Source organism: Anolis sagrei, chromosome X (genome assembly GCF_037176765.1).
Source record: "Anolis sagrei isolate rAnoSag1 chromosome X, rAnoSag1.mat, whole genome shotgun sequence".
NCBI lineage: Eukaryota > Metazoa > Chordata > Lepidosauria > Squamata > Dactyloidae > Anolis > Anolis sagrei.
The window spans coordinates 42,940,565-42,958,018 of record NC_090034.1 but is presented as its reverse complement, the minus strand read 5'-3'; the positions used below and the strand labels follow the sequence as shown (position 1 = coordinate 42,958,018).

At 39.5% G+C, this 17,454-nt stretch overlaps 1 protein-coding gene across 4 annotated transcripts in view; it reads left to right on the top strand.

Annotated features, from left to right (window-relative positions):
* The window catches only part of NOS1 (nitric oxide synthase 1), a 220,834-nt gene that overhangs the window by 182,726 nt on the left and 20,654 nt on the right, over positions 1-17,454 (top strand). For all 4 annotated transcript variants that reach the window (XM_067473256.1, XM_067473257.1, XM_060785472.2 and 1 more), the window contains 5 exons: positions 560-754; positions 2,074-2,159; positions 7,855-7,999; positions 12,358-12,462; positions 13,150-13,208. In XM_067473256.1, the coding sequence (XP_067329357.1) occupies positions 560-754; positions 2,074-2,159; positions 7,855-7,999; positions 12,358-12,462; positions 13,150-13,208 (590 nt within the window). The remainder of the gene's footprint in view (positions 1-559; positions 755-2,073; positions 2,160-7,854; positions 8,000-12,357; positions 12,463-13,149; positions 13,209-17,454) is intronic.

Below are 17,454 nucleotides of genomic sequence, written 5' to 3'. Positions count from 1 at the left end.
ACTCTCTTCTTTTTTTGATGGTAGACTATATTATTTTCTAATTCTAAGCATTCATCTACAATGGATAGTAGCCCAGTGTAAATCTGCCCTGGAGCAGCCTTAGATTCAGCACATTTGAGCTAATCTATTTTTCCTTTCTGTGTTTGCAAACATAAGAAAAGACTTATATCCATTTTATTATAGTGGCTAGAAAGAACAGGGTGGAATGAGGGCTTCTTTTTAATGTTCTTTTGTTGTGTCATATCGTGCTATAGTTGTGCTTTATCTTTCAATTTTGTGCTTATCTTTTTGTGTTGGAATCAGACTTACAACCTTTAAAATGATATCATTTTCTAAAAAAAATTAAAAGTTTAACCTTGTATTTTTTAAAAAACTCTCTGCATCTTGCAGGTTACTATATAAGCTTTTAACTTGCAAATTCCAAGCTTTGGCTTCTGCGTGTATCTGAGATTAGGGGAAACACATGCACACTTGAAGTACCATGACCCAAGCTGGCCTCAACTGTTATCCCCTCTTTTATTGCACAAACCCTTTACCTGAGTCTCCCTCTCCCATACAGAATGACAAAGTGACCATTGTGGACCATCACTCAGCCACTGAGTCCTTCATTAAACACATGGAGAATGAATACCGTTGCCGGGGAGGCTGCCCTGCCGATTGGGTGTGGATTGTTCCCCCAATGTCTGGAAGTATCACTCCAGTCTTTCACCAGGAAATGCTCAACTACAGGCTCACGCCTTCCTTTGAGTACCAGGTACTGCTGTAGCTAAGATTCAGCCTTAGGACCACATCTGAGTCCCTACATGTGGGTTGCTCAGGTTGATGAATAAACTGGGATGCGCCTTCTCCCAATGTTCCCTGTGGCTCCACAGTTGCACTCCAGATTTTGTATGCTTTGGAGGGGAGCTTATCCCTTTGGCTCTCCATTTGTGGATTGGTCCCATGATTGGCTCATCTAAACATTATCTTTGGAGCCAAGATCCAATTTTTGGGATCTGCTCTGTCTAACCTATGTCACAATAATGTGTCAGAAAAAAAATCCTTTTCTTGTATGATAGCATTTATATGGTTCTTTTTCCACCTTGGCAGCAAATGAAGTTCAGGCTAAATTTATTGAGAGCATTGCAGTTGTCTGTTAGGAACATGCTCATAGTTAAAGAATTTCATGTTTTATGTTGTATCTTAATGGTATTTAATTTTAACCGGTATGTCAATCATTTTACATTTATAATTATAATAATTATAATTATAATTATAATATCAAGCCTTGTTGTTTTGTTTAGCACTGTGATATGGCTTAAGGACTAATCAGTAAAATTTACTGGCTGATATTATTATTAGTATTAATAATACCCTGCTTTTTCTCTCCACTGAGAAGACTTTTATAAAGTTTAATATTCCTGTCCTTTTATACTGGTTTATGTTATTGCTCTTTTATATTGTTTTATATTGCTACCTTTTTATGTTGTATTTATTTGTGTTGAATGCAAATGACCTGTGTTCTAGACTGGAGGTGTCAAACTTGTGGCCCTCCAGATATTTGGGCCTCCAACTCCCGGAAACCCTAGCCAGCTTGTCTAATGACCAGGAATTCTGGGGGCTGAAGTCCAAAACACCTGGAGGGCCACACATTTGACACCTCTAAACATCAATAAATAAAATGAAACTTCCCTTCAGCAAGGGGGATATTATACTCTGCAGTTTTAGAGCTCTCATTCTGAGGGCATCTGCTTGGGATGTGGTTGCACATACAGTGGAACAATTCTCAGGTGAAAAGAGGTCTTGAAGCCCTGTCCTAGAGTGTGCTAAATATCACAGAAATCACCAACTGCCCTTGGGGTGTTTTTTTTTAATTGAGAGAGAGAATTAACCCTCCTTATGTAGGCCTCGAGTAGGCACTAATGAGTTAATATTGTACTTATTTTACTAGAGCAAACAATAACATCATTGTGCTTTGTTACTCAAAAGAAGGAATGACTTACCTTCAGTCACTGATTCGAATGAACATTTTAATGCATAGCAGCTTCCTGTTCAACCCAGGCTCTTTTTCCTTCCCTTCCCTCCCCTCTTCAGCCTGACCCTTGGAACACCCATATCTGGAAAGGTCTCAATGGCACCCCCACGAAGAAGAGAGCTATCGGCTTTAAAAAGCTAGCCAAGTAAGTATGCAGCAGAGTTTACCAGAGCCTGGGGGAAGTCTGGGAAAGAGGAGGGAATTGTGGGAGTAGGACATTGACTACAGCTCAAGGCTGGCACCAGGAAACAGCACTGTTGGGCATCTACCTTCTCCTGGGTGATCTCTTCAGGTTCAAGTGAAGGAAACTGACTCGGTGTACCTGAAGAACAATGATGTTATTTCCAGCCACATTCTTTTCAGGCAGTTAATAAATGGGCCATGTGAGAAACCTGCCCAGGTGGATCACTCCTCCCTTGCCCACAGTGTAGAGGTGGCATTTTTTTCTTTTCTTTTCTAGCCTGGATCTGGATGATCTACTTTACTTTGAAAACAGTGTCATTAAAAAAACAAAGCTTGGAATTAGAGCCAAACAAAATGTTTTTGTTTCAAAGGGGTGGCTTTAAAAGAGAGATACAAAATATAAATGTTCTACTGACAAATTCTCTCTAGAGCAGGTCAAAAGCTTCCAGTATTTGGGCCTTACTTTCCACTACACCTTATCCTGGAGAGTGCACTCTGAAACAGTGATTAAAAAGGCAAAGGCCTGCCAAGCAGCTATAATAAGGTTTTATTACACCAAAGGAGGACAATATGTCCCACCCCCACTAAAAATCTTTACCACCAAAATAGTCTCTAAACTCCTCTTTGATGCAGCCATATGGTGTGCAAATTCGACTGTAAACCTAGACAGAGTGCAAGCAAGGTTTATAAGAGATCTTCTAAGTGAGTGTTCTTGTGTACCAAATGCAGTCCTGCTCCTAGAAACGAGTGAATGCTCATTGAGTACTAAGGCCTGGACTCTGAAAATGAACCTATGGTTAAAAACAATTATATTTAAAGTGGGAACAAGTTTATTACATTATCTTCCCTATGAAGCCTCCAAAGCCCTTTGGCCAAGGAGGACTGAACAGAAAGTGTCCTCAATTGGACTATCCGCATTCCTTTTGCTCCATTTAGAACTCAAAATGGCACAAAAATCCCTGAAGCAAAGGTTGTGGGACATTCCCCTGGGAGAGCTTAGAACCTGCTCAAATTCACCATGCTCTCCCAGAGTCTTAAACTTACCATACAGAGAGCCATTTAAGACATGCAAATACCTAATAAGCCTTATAGTGATCAAATATCGCAGACTCTTTACAAAAGCGAGATTAAATGTATTCCCCTCAGAGCTGCTAAGAGGCAGATTGCCCGGAACTCCTTACACCCAAAGACTATGCCCCTGTGAAGGAAATGAAGTAGAAACAATATGACACATTTTATTGCAGTGCCACTATTACACAGCGCAACGTAGCCAACTTTTATATCCAATTTTGTCCCACATGATTAGCCATCCCCTGCAGGGGATTGTTAGATATCTTTTAGAGGACAAGTGCCACAGGGTGACCCTCATAGTGGCAACATTCCTCACAGTGGCAACAAAGCTAAGAAATAAACTAACCTTGGATAGGAGTATTACTTGAAACCAGGCATATTAATCTTGGACAATGAACTTCTCCTGAGATGGGACAATATATTAATGATTATTTGTTCACTGATGGGTCTATGGACCGTAATAAATATTGATGATGATGATGATGATGATACTACAAAAGGTTTCACAAAATCCCCTTGTCCAACTCCCAGTTATAATCAAGAGGTGACGTATGCCTTTTTTCTACATAAGATGTCCTAAAATTGCACTGGCCAGCACACACCTTTTGGTGCCTCAAATGTTAACTCTGTTTCTGGGTATAGTTGACCTGCTGGTTCAAAAAATGGCACCAGTTTCCCCACATCAGCTCTAGTTTTTGAGATACAGAACATATACCATCTACTAGTCGCCATCTGCTCTCACACACAGAAAATTAGGACAGCCATATATAAGAAACTAGAGCTCTACAAGGCAATTTTCTGAATCAGTGCCCGAATTTACCCCAGGAATATTCTTCAAAACCAAGACATCAAGAAAAAAAATGTTTTGTTGGACTATCAAAGGCCCCTTCCACACAAGTGAATGAAATTCCATATTTTCTGCTTTGAACTGGAATATATGGCAGTGTGGATTCAGATAACCCAGTTTAAAGCAGATATTTTGGGATTTTCTGCCTTGTTATTCTGGGATATAGGGCTAGGTGGAAGGGCCCAAAGAATATTGAAATTCCAAGTGTGGCTCAGTGCAGATCATGCTCCAGCCTTATTGAAGTGTGCACCTCTCATTGCAGCTCTGCACCCTCTTCCGTCTTGAGTGTGGTGTTCCTTTCATGCATTAGCATTCCTAATTCTCCATGACAGAGACACAATTTTGCCAGGTCTCCAGGGGATAGCATGGTTTGAGGGGTGGAATAATCATGTAATGCACGCACATACACTGAGAACTCCTCATTGTAAACATTTGCAGTGTGCGGCCCAACTAGTGTTGATCCCATTTAGAAATACGATGAAAAGGTCTGCACGCTCAGGGAAAAAAATAATCATAAGGGGACAAGATGGAAAGGAAAGAGCTCAATTAATGAATGTCCCCATGTACTGCTGAATTTCTAGTTGAACAGAAAAATGAAAATTTGATGGAACAGAGTATTTTGGAGAGGGTGTGGCTGTTAAATTGTGATGCCACCTTACAATATTTTGTTTCAGAACACATTTTTCCCAATTGCACTCCCCTTTTCCTCATTCCATCCAAGTTGAATGTATAAATTTAGTTCCATCCATGAGAAGGCCAAGAAAATCTTTGAGGAGGCCACACAACTGTGCCAGCTGGTAGCCTCCATTCTCCGAATCCATACTGGGTTTTACTCCAAGCTTGAAGGTGCTCTCTCCTATTCAAATACAAGTCCATTGCCTTGGATAGCCTCCTTCAGGTTTAGGAGTCCTGAGTGGGTCCAGCACCCCATAACATGGAGGCCACCAGCCGAGCAGGAAACACAATTCACATATGCACCAAAATAAGATGCAAGCGTGTAATAAAATGAATTGACCTGGGGCAGGAAATAATACTAAAATCTGTCCAGAATGGCAACGAGACCCATTTTATTCAGTTCACAACAATGTCAAAGGCAATAGCCTCCTACCTGAAGCTGGGGGTGGAATGATTTGTTTTTAAAAATCACTTATTGAAGATTAACAGAGCCATCCATTGACCCAGTTGAGTTATATTTACGGATGTGAATCTCTCATTGTGTTTTACTGCTTCTCAATCATTGTAAAAGCTTTAAAGAGAGGCTGGCATGATTATCCTTCCCTTGGAATTACCTTTTATTGCTTGTGCTCTACTCTCTAGATTTTAAGCTGCATGTAAACTATGCCAGGTATGCATTTGTTGTTGTTGTTGTTCCGCTCTCTGCATTTGATCTTTTCTTGATTACTTTTTGTGCCTCTCCTTTATAGTTAGCGAAATGTTATTTTATTTGCACAATGACTTGTCAGGGAATTGTTGCCACTTCTGATTTGTGTTCTTGTAAGATGTGTGTGTTTCTATTCATTTGCGCATTTTATATTTTTTAGTATATACTTTAAAAAATCTTAAGTGAACACTATAGTACATGTGAAGATTCCTCCAAACAGACCCGTCAATAATAATAATAATAATAATAAATAGTAATAATACACTTTATTTGTTACCCCGCCACCATCTCCCCAATGGGGACTCGGAGCGGCTTACATGAGGCCAAGCCCAAATGACAATTACAATAAAGAAAACCGAAAACACGAACAATAAACAATAACATCATAGTTAAATAAAACAAATGAATACATAACAATATGAAAAATAAGAATATGCATAGGCACAATAATAATGGGCGGGCAACATGTAGTAATTAAAAGGACAAACTGATTAAAACTAATTAAAAAGTTGGGCGAGATAAAAGAGGGAAGCAAGTAATTTACAGAGGAGGGCTCATTTTAGAAGGAGTTGTGGAAGCAAGCTTTCCCATGAGGGGGGACGTATACTCCAATGACAGAACTTTGAGGCAGAGCAATCATTTGAGATTATATACCTACTCATCAAAGGCGCAGCGGAAGAGCCAGGTTTTAAGGTTCTTTTTTAAGACCTCAAGGGAAGGGGCTTTCCTAATTTCTCCAGGCAGTGAGTTCCAGAGTTGGGGAGCCACAGCAGAAAAGGCTCTCTCCCTTGTACTCACTAGACGAGCTTGAGAGACTGGCAGGGACGAGAGAAGGACCTCCCCGGAGGATCGGAGGGCCCGAGATGGTTCATGGCGGGAAATACGGTCACAAAGGTAGGCGGGTCCCAAACCGTTTAGGGCTTTGTAGGTGATAACCTTCACCTTGAATTGGGACCGGAAAATAAACGGCAGCCAGTGGAACTCCTTAAACAGGGGGGTTGACCGCTCCCTGTAGGTTGTCCCAGTTATTAATCTGGCTGCCGAACTTGGACAAGTTGTAGTTTCCGAGCCATCTTCAAGGGTAGCCCCACGTAGAGAGCATTACAGTAATCCAGTCTAGAGGTGACTAAGGCATGGACCACCATGGTCGAGTCAGACTTCACGAGATAAGGTCGAAGTTGGTGCACGAGTTTTGGTTGTGCGAAGGCCCTCCTGGCCACCACCGACACCTGTTCATCGAGTGTCAGCGCTGAATCCAGGAGGACCCCCAAACTGCGGACCTGTGATTTCAGGGGGAGTGCAACTCCATCCAGCACAGGTTGCCACCCAATACCCCGATCAGCCGAGCGACTGACCTGGAGGACCTCTGTCTTGTCAGGATTGATCCTCAGCTTGTTCTTCCTCATCCAGGTTGCCACAGCAGCCAGGCACTGGTCCAGTATCCAAGGGGCTTCCTTGGAATCTGGTGGAAAAGAGTAGTGGAGTTGGGTGTCATCTGCGTAGAGGTGGCACCGCACTCCAAAACTCCGGATGACCTCTCCCAGCGGTTTCATGTAGATGTAAAATAGCACAGGGGACAGAATAGAACCTTGCGGAACTCCACATGTCAGTGGCCAGGGGTCCGAGCAGGAGTCCCCCAGCTTCACCAACTGGGAACGACCCTCCCGGAAGGACCGGAGCCACAGTAAAACCATGCCCCCAAGTCCCATCCCAGCGAGTCTTCCCAGTAGGATACCATGGTCGATGGTATCGAAAGCCACTGAGATGTCAATCCCACTGTTTCCTCCCTTTTCTAGCCACCAAGTACTGCATGGATTCTTATGCGGAAAGTTTCAGTACATATTTTTGAGCCTTTTTTTGGAATGGGCATATTTGTGGAAATCTACCTCCATTTCCTAAACAAGCAATGGAAAAGCAGTGACTCTCTAGATGTTTAACTACAACTCCCAACAGCCCCACCCAGCATGGAAGTTGTAGTTCAGCAATATCGAGAAAGCCACATGATTCCACTATTGGTTCTGCACATTCCTCAAATGTATATAAGTTGTCAAAACCCTCCCCCTTTCGCAGAATGCATCATAAGTCCAGAAATGTACACATTTCAGACTGCAGATTGCATTCATTTCTGTGGTTGGGAGATGCAAAATTAGGAGATCTCAAAGACATGTCAGAATGTATTTATTATACATCCGTAGCTCTTATGGCTTGGGTTTTTATTAGACACCTGTTCTACTCCTGATATCCTTATATCAAAATTACAAATAAATCATTTGACACACAGCTGGAGGGTACCAGGCAGAAAGCTGCAGGACAATGTTGGGGCTAAACCTCTCTTTTCTCTCCCTTCACCTCCCACAGAGCAGTCAAGTTCTCAGCCAAGTTGATGGGGCAGGCCATGGCCAAGAGAGTCAAGGCCACAATCCTGTATGCCACAGAAACAGGGAAGTCCCAGGTCTATGCAAAAACCCTGTGCGAAATCTTCAAGCATGCCTTTGACGCCAAGGTAAGGCCTTGCCTGCATGGGCTGGTGCTAGTTATATGTCAGCCAGTGTCTGGAGCACTGTTGCAACTATTTATACATGGTTTGTGTGTGCGTGTATATATGTATTCTGTGTATTATTTAAAGTGTTTACAAATGGCTTTCCTACTTGCCAGGGCTTTGAAGGCAATGTAAGATTTCAAATTACAATAATCATATTTACTCAAGTCTCATGCTCACCTTTTTTGGCTAAATTCCCTTGCCAAAATTAGGGTGTGCTTTAGATCCGCATCATACGGTAATCTCAGTGCTGAGTCCAAGCCAAAGGGGCAGCTGCTTCAGGAGCCCCTGGAGCTCCTCGTTAAAGGGCGTCAGTTCTAATTTAATGATCATGGATCAATGCTATATGATCCTGGTATTTGTAGTTTGATGAGGTACCAACATATTTGGCAGAGAAAGCTCAAGAACTTGTAAAACTACATGGTTTTGTACCATTGGGCCAGGGCAGTGAAACTGGATCGATTCTACATTGTAGATGCACCCCTGGGTTTTCTTTTCTTTCTTTTTAAAATATATCTTTATTGAATTTTTCTACAACATGATTTAAAAATTTAGAAAGGTTAAGAAAGAAAAATAAAAAAAGGAACAACTTAAGGGAGGGAAAAAGAGAAGCAGAAAAGAAAAAAAAAAGAGAAGGGTCTTTTCTTCTTGACTTCCAGAGTATCTTCTGTGAGGTGTCATCCTTTTCCTTCTTCCTTACTTTTTCTCTCTTTTTTCTTCCTTTATCGTTCCATCTCCCTTTCATTCGTTTGAGGTTGATTTTTTAATTTCTATATTAGCATCTTATATTTCTTTTCTTTTAGATATTCTGTAACTTTCATCCAATTTGTCTCTTTTATCGGTTTACCTTTGTTTTTTGATATAAAATGTGTGAGTCTGTCCATATTCCTAATTTCCATCACTTTTTCTAGCCAGTCTTCTATACTTGGTATCTCCTGTTTTTTCCATAATCTTGCATAGCAGATTCTGGCTGCAGTGGTTAGAAGAAACAGGATTTTATCTTTAAAAATTTCCATTTTTTGATCCGGAATTCCTAGCAGAAATATTCCTGGTTTTAAATTAATATTTGTCCCCAGCATTGATTGTACTGTTTCTTGTATATTCTTCCAATACACCTTCGCTTTTTCGCATGACCACCACATGTGGAAATATGTACCCTCCTTTTTTCTACACTTCCAACACTCTGAGTTGGTATTTTTATAACACTTGCCTAATTTATAGGGGATCATATACCATATTTGTGATATCTTTATCCAATTTTCTTTTAAATCAGATGCGTATGAATATTTAAATTTTCTAGTCCATATTTCTTCCCATTCTTCTCTTCTTACCGTTCTTCCAATATTTTCTTTCCATCTCTTCATATATTCTTTCTCATCCTTTGTTCCATTATTCCACTCTAATAGTTTTTTGTATATCTTTGTTATTATCTTCTTCTCCATTTTCTTTTCCATTGCCTGAAGCTTTGGTATTTTAACACTTTTGTTTTGAAAGAAGGAATTCTAAGCAGGCAGCAACTGTCATGCACGCTTTTTTGACCAAATTACAAAGAGGGCACTTTTTGCCACTGCACATTACATTTCCCAGCAAATCCTTCTTTTTTTTTCTTTTTTTTTCTTTTTTTCTTTTTTTTCTTTTTTTTGGTTTTAGGTTTTTGAAAATTGAGGTGCACATTAGATTCGATGGCATTCTAGGCTCAAGTAAATACAGGTAAAAGATTCTTTAACAATGCATCAAAAACCATTTGGAAAGCCAAAAGCCTGAGATGAAAACACACCAAACTATCTTAATAAGGATGGAGCATTTGGTGTGAGTCCCAAAATGAGAGGCCTTCTGTTGAAAAGGAAAGCCCTCAACTGCAACCACGAAATACTTGTTTGTCAGGTTCCTGCAAACCAGCTGTGGTTCAATTTTAATTTTAAAAGGATCCTTTATTACCAATAGAGAAGTGACGCCATTACAAAAATATTTATTTGATCAGACTAAAAATGTTTCCCAGTGATTACATGTATCTAAGGCTCATCCATCAATTGTACTCAGGATCATACATCACACTGGTATCCTGACTTCCAGTGATAGAAAGGGTTTGGTTCCTTTCCCACAACCTTGGGGCAATGCATCTTTTATTGTATCCCTATAACCTTTTTATGGTTCCTGCCGTTTGTTCCTGCGGGCAATCTAGCACCTGTTTTTCCCTGTGAAATTGGCAGCCCTCTATGAAATATGTTCTCAAACCTAGATATCCGTTTGTCACTCCATTTGATTTATCTGCAGAACAATATTGAGGATTGTTAAGAAACATGCCTAGTGGTCAAGGCACTGGGCTAGTTCTGTAACCCATGGGTGCCAAATTCACAAAGTTTCTCCTTCAAAGTTTCAGTCTAGACTATGGTCTTCCAATTAAGAAGAAGGAATACTAACATAAATGTTTATATTGGCTTTATTTCTCTGTGTTTCCTCTTTTTTTCTCATCATAAGCCTTCCTCCCATCATCTTCCTCCCCTCTTTTCTCTGATCTTGCATTTTCTTCTCCTCTTGGTTTATCTAATTCAAATCTATTTCTTTTTGTAACATTATTTGGCATTTGTCTCTGAATCTAGTACATATCTTCTCTCTTTAAAGCAGTGGTTCCCAACCTGTGGTCCCTGCTAACAACAAAAAAATCAAAGTGGTCCATGGTCTAAAAAAGGTTGGGAACCACTGCTTTAAAGTGTAGAGAATGAGATACACCTTGTAGACTTTTCCATTTAAATCAAATTCCTTTAAAAAAATATCCATAAGAAAATTGTATTCCTTTCTCTTTTTGTGCAATATTTTTGTTTCCAAATATTCATTTTTTACTCTTCAACTTTCAAATGTGTTTTATGTTGCTTTTGTCACATTCGATCTCTTGTATGTCTAGTTCTGATGAAGGGAGCAAGGATAGAAATGTTTCTAATGGTTAGGTCTCAGACTTGTGCAGTCGGTTGGTAGAGGAAGCCTGCATTAGGTTCCAGTTGGGTTGAGAAGAAGGCCTTAAGTATTTCCATCTCAGACCTGCTTTTTTAATCCTTGTCCACACAGTTACAGGATTGCATTTGAAACACAGCCAGCTGCTAGCCTTTTTAATGTTCAAGCAGGTCTCTCCTTTTTGCTGGAGAAGATGCAGTGAGTGGAGATTTTTTATCCCACATGTGTCTTACCTGTTCAAACAGTATCTTTAAGCAGGCTTGTAATGTGCTCATAACAATCAACAGGTCATTCAATAAAACATGGTAATGAATTATTATTACTTTCTGTTTTTTTCTTTTGACTATTGTGTAAAGATTTCCTCCTTATGAACTGCTATAGGGCTTGAAATCACTTTACGGGGCCTGGACAATTACATTATCAGAGAAAATGACCAGTAAACTATGGCGGGCAAAGGAGGTATATGAAAAACCCCATTTGCTATTGTGTGGCATCCATTCACTTCATTTGCCAGTGCAGAGTCCTTGCTACATTGCACATTGTTATGGAAGAGGGATTTTTAAATGTATGGAACTAACCAAACACAAACGCATATGTGTTTTCCCCTACATTGTGCCTTCATGTTAGCAGAGTCTTGTTGACATTGCATAGGACTTGTTTGCTTGGTCCGTCTTTCACTTTCTTGCGGATTTTGAAAGGCAAGGAATATAATACCCAAGATATAATACTTCTAGAGAGAAAGGATAAAAGGATAAATGTCAAAGGTTGTTTTTTTTTAAAAAAACAACAAAACAAAACATTACTGTCCTCTGTGAAGCACAGGAAGGAAGGAAGAAAAGATTAAGTCCTGTTGGGTAGAAAGCTAAATGCAAATACAACAAAGGAATCCATAAAATGGCCATATTGATGATTTCGGTTGTTGATTCTTATTGTTGCGTGCTTCTTTAAAGCAAATGCAAAGCTGGTGAAGAACCCACTATGAAACCTTGTTGAAAACAAGAATGTCTCTTCTTCATCCAGGAATTCTTGACTGTCCTCACATTTGACACATCCTATCATTGACAATCATTTGTTGTTTACTTTGTTGTACTTTTTTTTTACATTTTCAGAGTAAAATGCACACAGCCTTGTTGATAACTCCATATTCAACATTGGACCTGGGTAGGAAGAGCTCAGGGCAGCCTTATTTTTCTGCTTCAAATCAGCTCTTCACATGTTGTCCCTGACCCTGTTCGGCACCAAAATCTTGTCAGAAGCTCAACTCAGACTTTACAGTTGCACATAGGCATACACTGAAAGTTTCACTTTTATTTGCACCCTTTTGAATGCTCATGGGATGCTTTCTTCATGTATTGACTGTTTTTTTTCCCTAGGTGATGTCAATGGATGAGTATGACATTGTCCACCTAGAACATGAAACCTTGGTGCTTGTAGTCACAAGCACCTTTGGCAACGGAGACCCCCCTGAGAATGGCGAGGTACGAGGCATTGTGGGCTCTGCTTTAGTAACTGAGCAGTGCTTGGTGCCAGGCCTAGCCACATTTTTCATTTCTCACAGTTGCATCCATAGGGCTGACTATGTTGACTGGGGGGTTCTGGAAGCTATAGTCCCAAAGTGTAATTTCCCCAAACTCCTAGTGATGGTACCCACCAGAGTACATCCTCTTAACTCTGGAGCCGGGAGTGTAGCTATGGGGGGACAAAACAAGAGCACTCCCTCCCCAAATAAGAGTTCTGCCCCTATGAAATTTCCTGTTCCCATATTCCACCATTGCAGAGTGAAATCCTGAAAGCCAGTCACATCTAGTACTCTTCTACTTGCTGTGCTTGCATTCCTTTTGCCTGCACCTTTTCTTTGGATGCCTGGACCATTTTTCTAATTGTTGTTGTTGTTGTTTTAAGTGAATGCAGTTCTAAATATCTGGAGACAATGAAAATGTCATTGGGGGCAGACTTCTTATCTTAACCCCCACCCCCGCCCCTAACTGGGAGACATATCAGTGTAGATGGGAGGGAAATAAGGCACCATCCTAAATTGAAGGTAAACTATACAACTATGAAAAGAGCCTTCTCCCCTGGGCTAGAACTGCATTTCATGAATTCCTTTTTCAAAGCTAGATGATGTTTGACTTACCTGCATCCTTTTCTGTTTATTCTTGGTCCAGAAATTTGGCTGTGCTCTGATGGAAATGAAGAATCCCAACTCCAACCTGGAAGAGAGCAGGTAAGTGTCACCCTGCCCTAGACTTCTTGTCACTTATTTTTCCTTCTGCTACACATGGCATCTCACAAATCCCTGGCTTGTTGCAGAAGAGGATCGGCTCTTTTTGGATTGCAAGAGGCATAGCTACAGATGCCTCTGGGTCATTTGAGAAGAGTGAGCTCCATCGAGGATCCCAAGAATAGCATAGCTGAACTCCCCTTCCACATAGCTGATTAAAATCCCACATTATCTGATTTGAACTGAGATATATGACAGTGTGGACTCAGATAACAGTTCAAAGCAGATATTGTGGGTTATTCTGCCTTGATATTCTGGATTATATGGCTGTGTGGAAGGGCCCTATGACTCTCAAGGGGCAAGGTTCAAGTTCCACTCTGCCATGGAAACCCACTGGGTGACCTTGAGTCAACCTCTCTCAGCTTCAGAGGAAACAAGCCTCTGATAATGCCCTGGGTTAAACCCTTGTGCCAGCAGGACTGAAAACCAATAGGACGGAGGTTCAAATCCGAGGAGAGCATGGATGAGCTCCCTCTGTCAGCTCCAGCTCCCCATGTGGGGACATGAGAGAAACCTCCCACTAAGGATGATAAAACATCAAATAACATCCGGGTGTCCCCGGGCAACATCCTGCAGATGGCCAATTCTCTCACACCAGAAGCAACTTACAATTTCTCAAGTTGCTCCTGACATGAAAAAAAGAAAAGAAAAGCCTAAGAGGAAGACAAGTACAGCGCCCCTCTGGACAAATCTTGCCAAGAAAACCCAGTGGTTGTTTTGCCTTTGGGTCACCATAAGACAGAAATACAAACAGTCCCTGAGTTACAGACAAGATAGCTTCTGTACATAGTCGTTCAGCAGTGGAATTCTCTGCCCCGGAGTGTGGTGGAGGCTCCTTTGGAAGCTTTTAAACAGAGGCTGGATGGCCATCTGTCAGGGGTGATTTGAATGCAATATTCCTGCTTCTTGGCAGGGGGTTGGACTGGATGGCCCATAAGCTCTCTTCCAACTCTTTGATTCTATGATTCTATGATTTGTTCTTAAGTTGAATGTGTATGTAACTTGAAACAGAACCATTTTTAAAATTTAACTCGTCTCCAGGTATATATATATAATCATAGAGTTAGAAGAGACCTTGTGGGCCATCCAGTCCAACCCCCTGCCAAGAAGCAGGAAAATCGCATTCAAAGCACCCTGAGAGATGGCCATATATAAAAGCTTTGGATAGTATAGGGCCTATGGTGTTTCTTTTGCCATCTGTGCCCCTGTTCATAATATTTGACTTCACTTTCTGTGCCTGTGAGAATTAGATGTTGAAAAATGTGGTTGATTGTGGAAACAAGAATTGGAGAGAAATCTTCAGCTGAGGCACCTTTTCCCCATGATAATAACTTTAAGGAGTGAATTTCCCTTCTGAGGGGTAGATTTCTCTCACTTCCTATTGTCTCACCCCTGTTCTTAACTATGAGTCATTTGTAAGCCAGATATCTTCAACTTGCAGGCTGTATTATAATTAATACAGAATCTACAATTATTACAAAACAATTATATAGAAAAATGGAAGGAGATTAAAAAAGAATTGGAAGGATGGAAAAATATAAATTTGTCATTATTAGGCCGAATTGCAACAGTGAAAATTATGATCTTACCAAAATTGATTTTCTTATTTCAAAATTTGCCCATCATAAGAAATTTGAAGATACGAAAGGATGTCACAAAATTTATTTGGAAAAATAAAAAACCAAGAATACACTACAACATGATTGAACGAAAAGAAAAAGGAGGACTTGCCGCACCAGATGTCAGATTATATTTCAAATCGAGTGCATTATTATGGGCCAAAGATTGGGCGAAATTGGAGAAAAATAAATTATTACTTTTGGAAGGGATAGAGTTGAGAGGGGCTGGCATGCATATATCTGGTATAAAGGGAAAAAAGAAAAAAAACTTTGGAAATCATTTTATAAGATCATCAATTTTGAAAATATGGGAGAAATATAAAAAGAAACTATATAACAAAACACCTATGTGGGTATCACCATTACAAGCAGATCAAAGACGTTGCATGGGATGGAATGAATTGCCAAAATATAAAGATATACTAAAAAAGGAGGAGGAGAAATAATTTTAAAAGCACAACATGAGTTAAATACAATAGATCAAAAAATTTCATGGCTCCAATATTGGCAAATTAAAGAAAAATACAAAAAATAAATAAAAGAGATTGGATTCACTCAAGAAAAAAACTTCTGGGACAACATAATGGAATCAAAAAAATTAATAACAAAGATATATATAAAAATATTAGAATGGGAATCAGAATCAAAAGAAGGAAAGAATTATATGAGAAGGTGGAATGAAAATATTAGAACTATCACACTAGTAGAATGTTAAGAAATTTGGAGGAAAAAAAATAAAATATAGTTACACAATTGACCTGAAAGAGAACTGAGTAAAGACATCACATAGATGGTACATGACCCCAAAGAAGCTGGGAAAGAGTTATAATAATATGAGCACAAATTGCTGGAAATGCAAAGAAAAAGAAGGCTCATATTTCCACATGTGGTGCACATGTGACAAAGCTAAGAGATATTGGAAAGAGGTACAGAACAAATTACAAAAAAAATTCTCATGGAAACCAGAATTATTTCTATTAGGAATGTACGAGCTAGAAATAGAAAAAAACACGGATTATTATTTTTAATGACCATAGCAGCGAGAATTTGCTATGCGAGAATATGAAAACAAAAAGAAAGACCAGATGAAGACGAGTGGTTAACAAAGCTATTGGAGATCAGAAATATGGATAGGCCACCTTTCTTATGTCAAAGAGTAAAGGAATAAATATGAAAGAAATAGACAGGAAAAAAGTTACTGAATACCTCAAACAAAGAAATAAGAAGATTTTGATTTAGCAAAGGAGAAGTCGGAAAGGGAGAAGAAGAAAGAAAGAAAAGAAATTGACCTCGAGAAGATACCAAGAAGTCAAAACAATTCCCATGTCTTTTTTCTCTTTCTTTTTTCTTCTTCTTTTTAATGTATTTTATTAGCTTATTTTTTCCTCTTAGTATGTTTATTTTGTTTTTGAGAACATGGCTCTATTTACTTTGTACTTTTTTTTCTTTTCTCTTCTTTTATTGTAAACTAAAAATTTCAAATAAATATCATTTTTTAAAAAATGTAAATGTGCTTACGTATCCTTCCAATAATAATAAAAATGGTAAAATAATAAAATAATAATAATAGAGTAAATAATGGAAATTTAATAATAACTGTAATAATAGAGTAAAATAATAAATGCAATAATAATAAATAGAGTAAAATAATAAATGTAATAAAACCAATAATAAATAGAGTAAAATAATAAATGTAATAAAAATACATGTCCTGCTTCTTGGCAGGGGGTTGGATTGGATGGACCACAAGGTCTCTTCCAACTCTTTCATTCTATGAAAATAATGTAAATGTAGTAGTAATAATAATAATAAAAAGAGTAAAATAATAAATATAATAAAAATAATACTAATAATAGAGTAAAATAATAAATAACCTTGATTCGAGCTGAGGGGAACTTTTTCAGCCTAAAAAAGGGGCTGAAAAACTAGGCTTATACTCTAAACTGGGCTCTACAGGCCAATGGATACTCCACCTCAGACATAAGAAGAGCTGCAAAACCGAGAACAAGCCATGAGAGTAAAGATGAAGATCCACCCAGAGGAAAAGTGTTCTTGCCATACATCAAGGGAACCACTGACCGCATAGGGAAACTGATGAGGAAACACAACATACAAACCACTTACAGACCCACCAAGAAAATCCAACAAATGCTACGTTCAGCAAAGGACAAGAGGGATCCTCTCACCTCTGCAGGAGTCTACCATATACCATGCAGCTGTGGACAAGTCTACATAGGGACCACCAAACACAGCATTGCCCAAACACGAATCAAGGAACATGAAAGGCACTGCAAACTACTCCAACCAGAGAAATCAGCCATAGCAGAGCACCTGATGAACCAACCTGGACACAGCATATTATTTGAGAACACAGAAGTGCTGGACCACTCTCACAACCACCATGTGGTTTACTGTAATGTGCTCTACGTGGGGCTGCCCTTGAAAACGGCTCGGAAATTTCAACTGGTCCAACGGGCAGCAGCCAGGATGTTAACCGGGGCTCCTTACAGAGAGAGGTCAACCCTCCTGTTCAAGGAGCTCCACTGGCTGCCGTTTATCTTCCGAGCCCA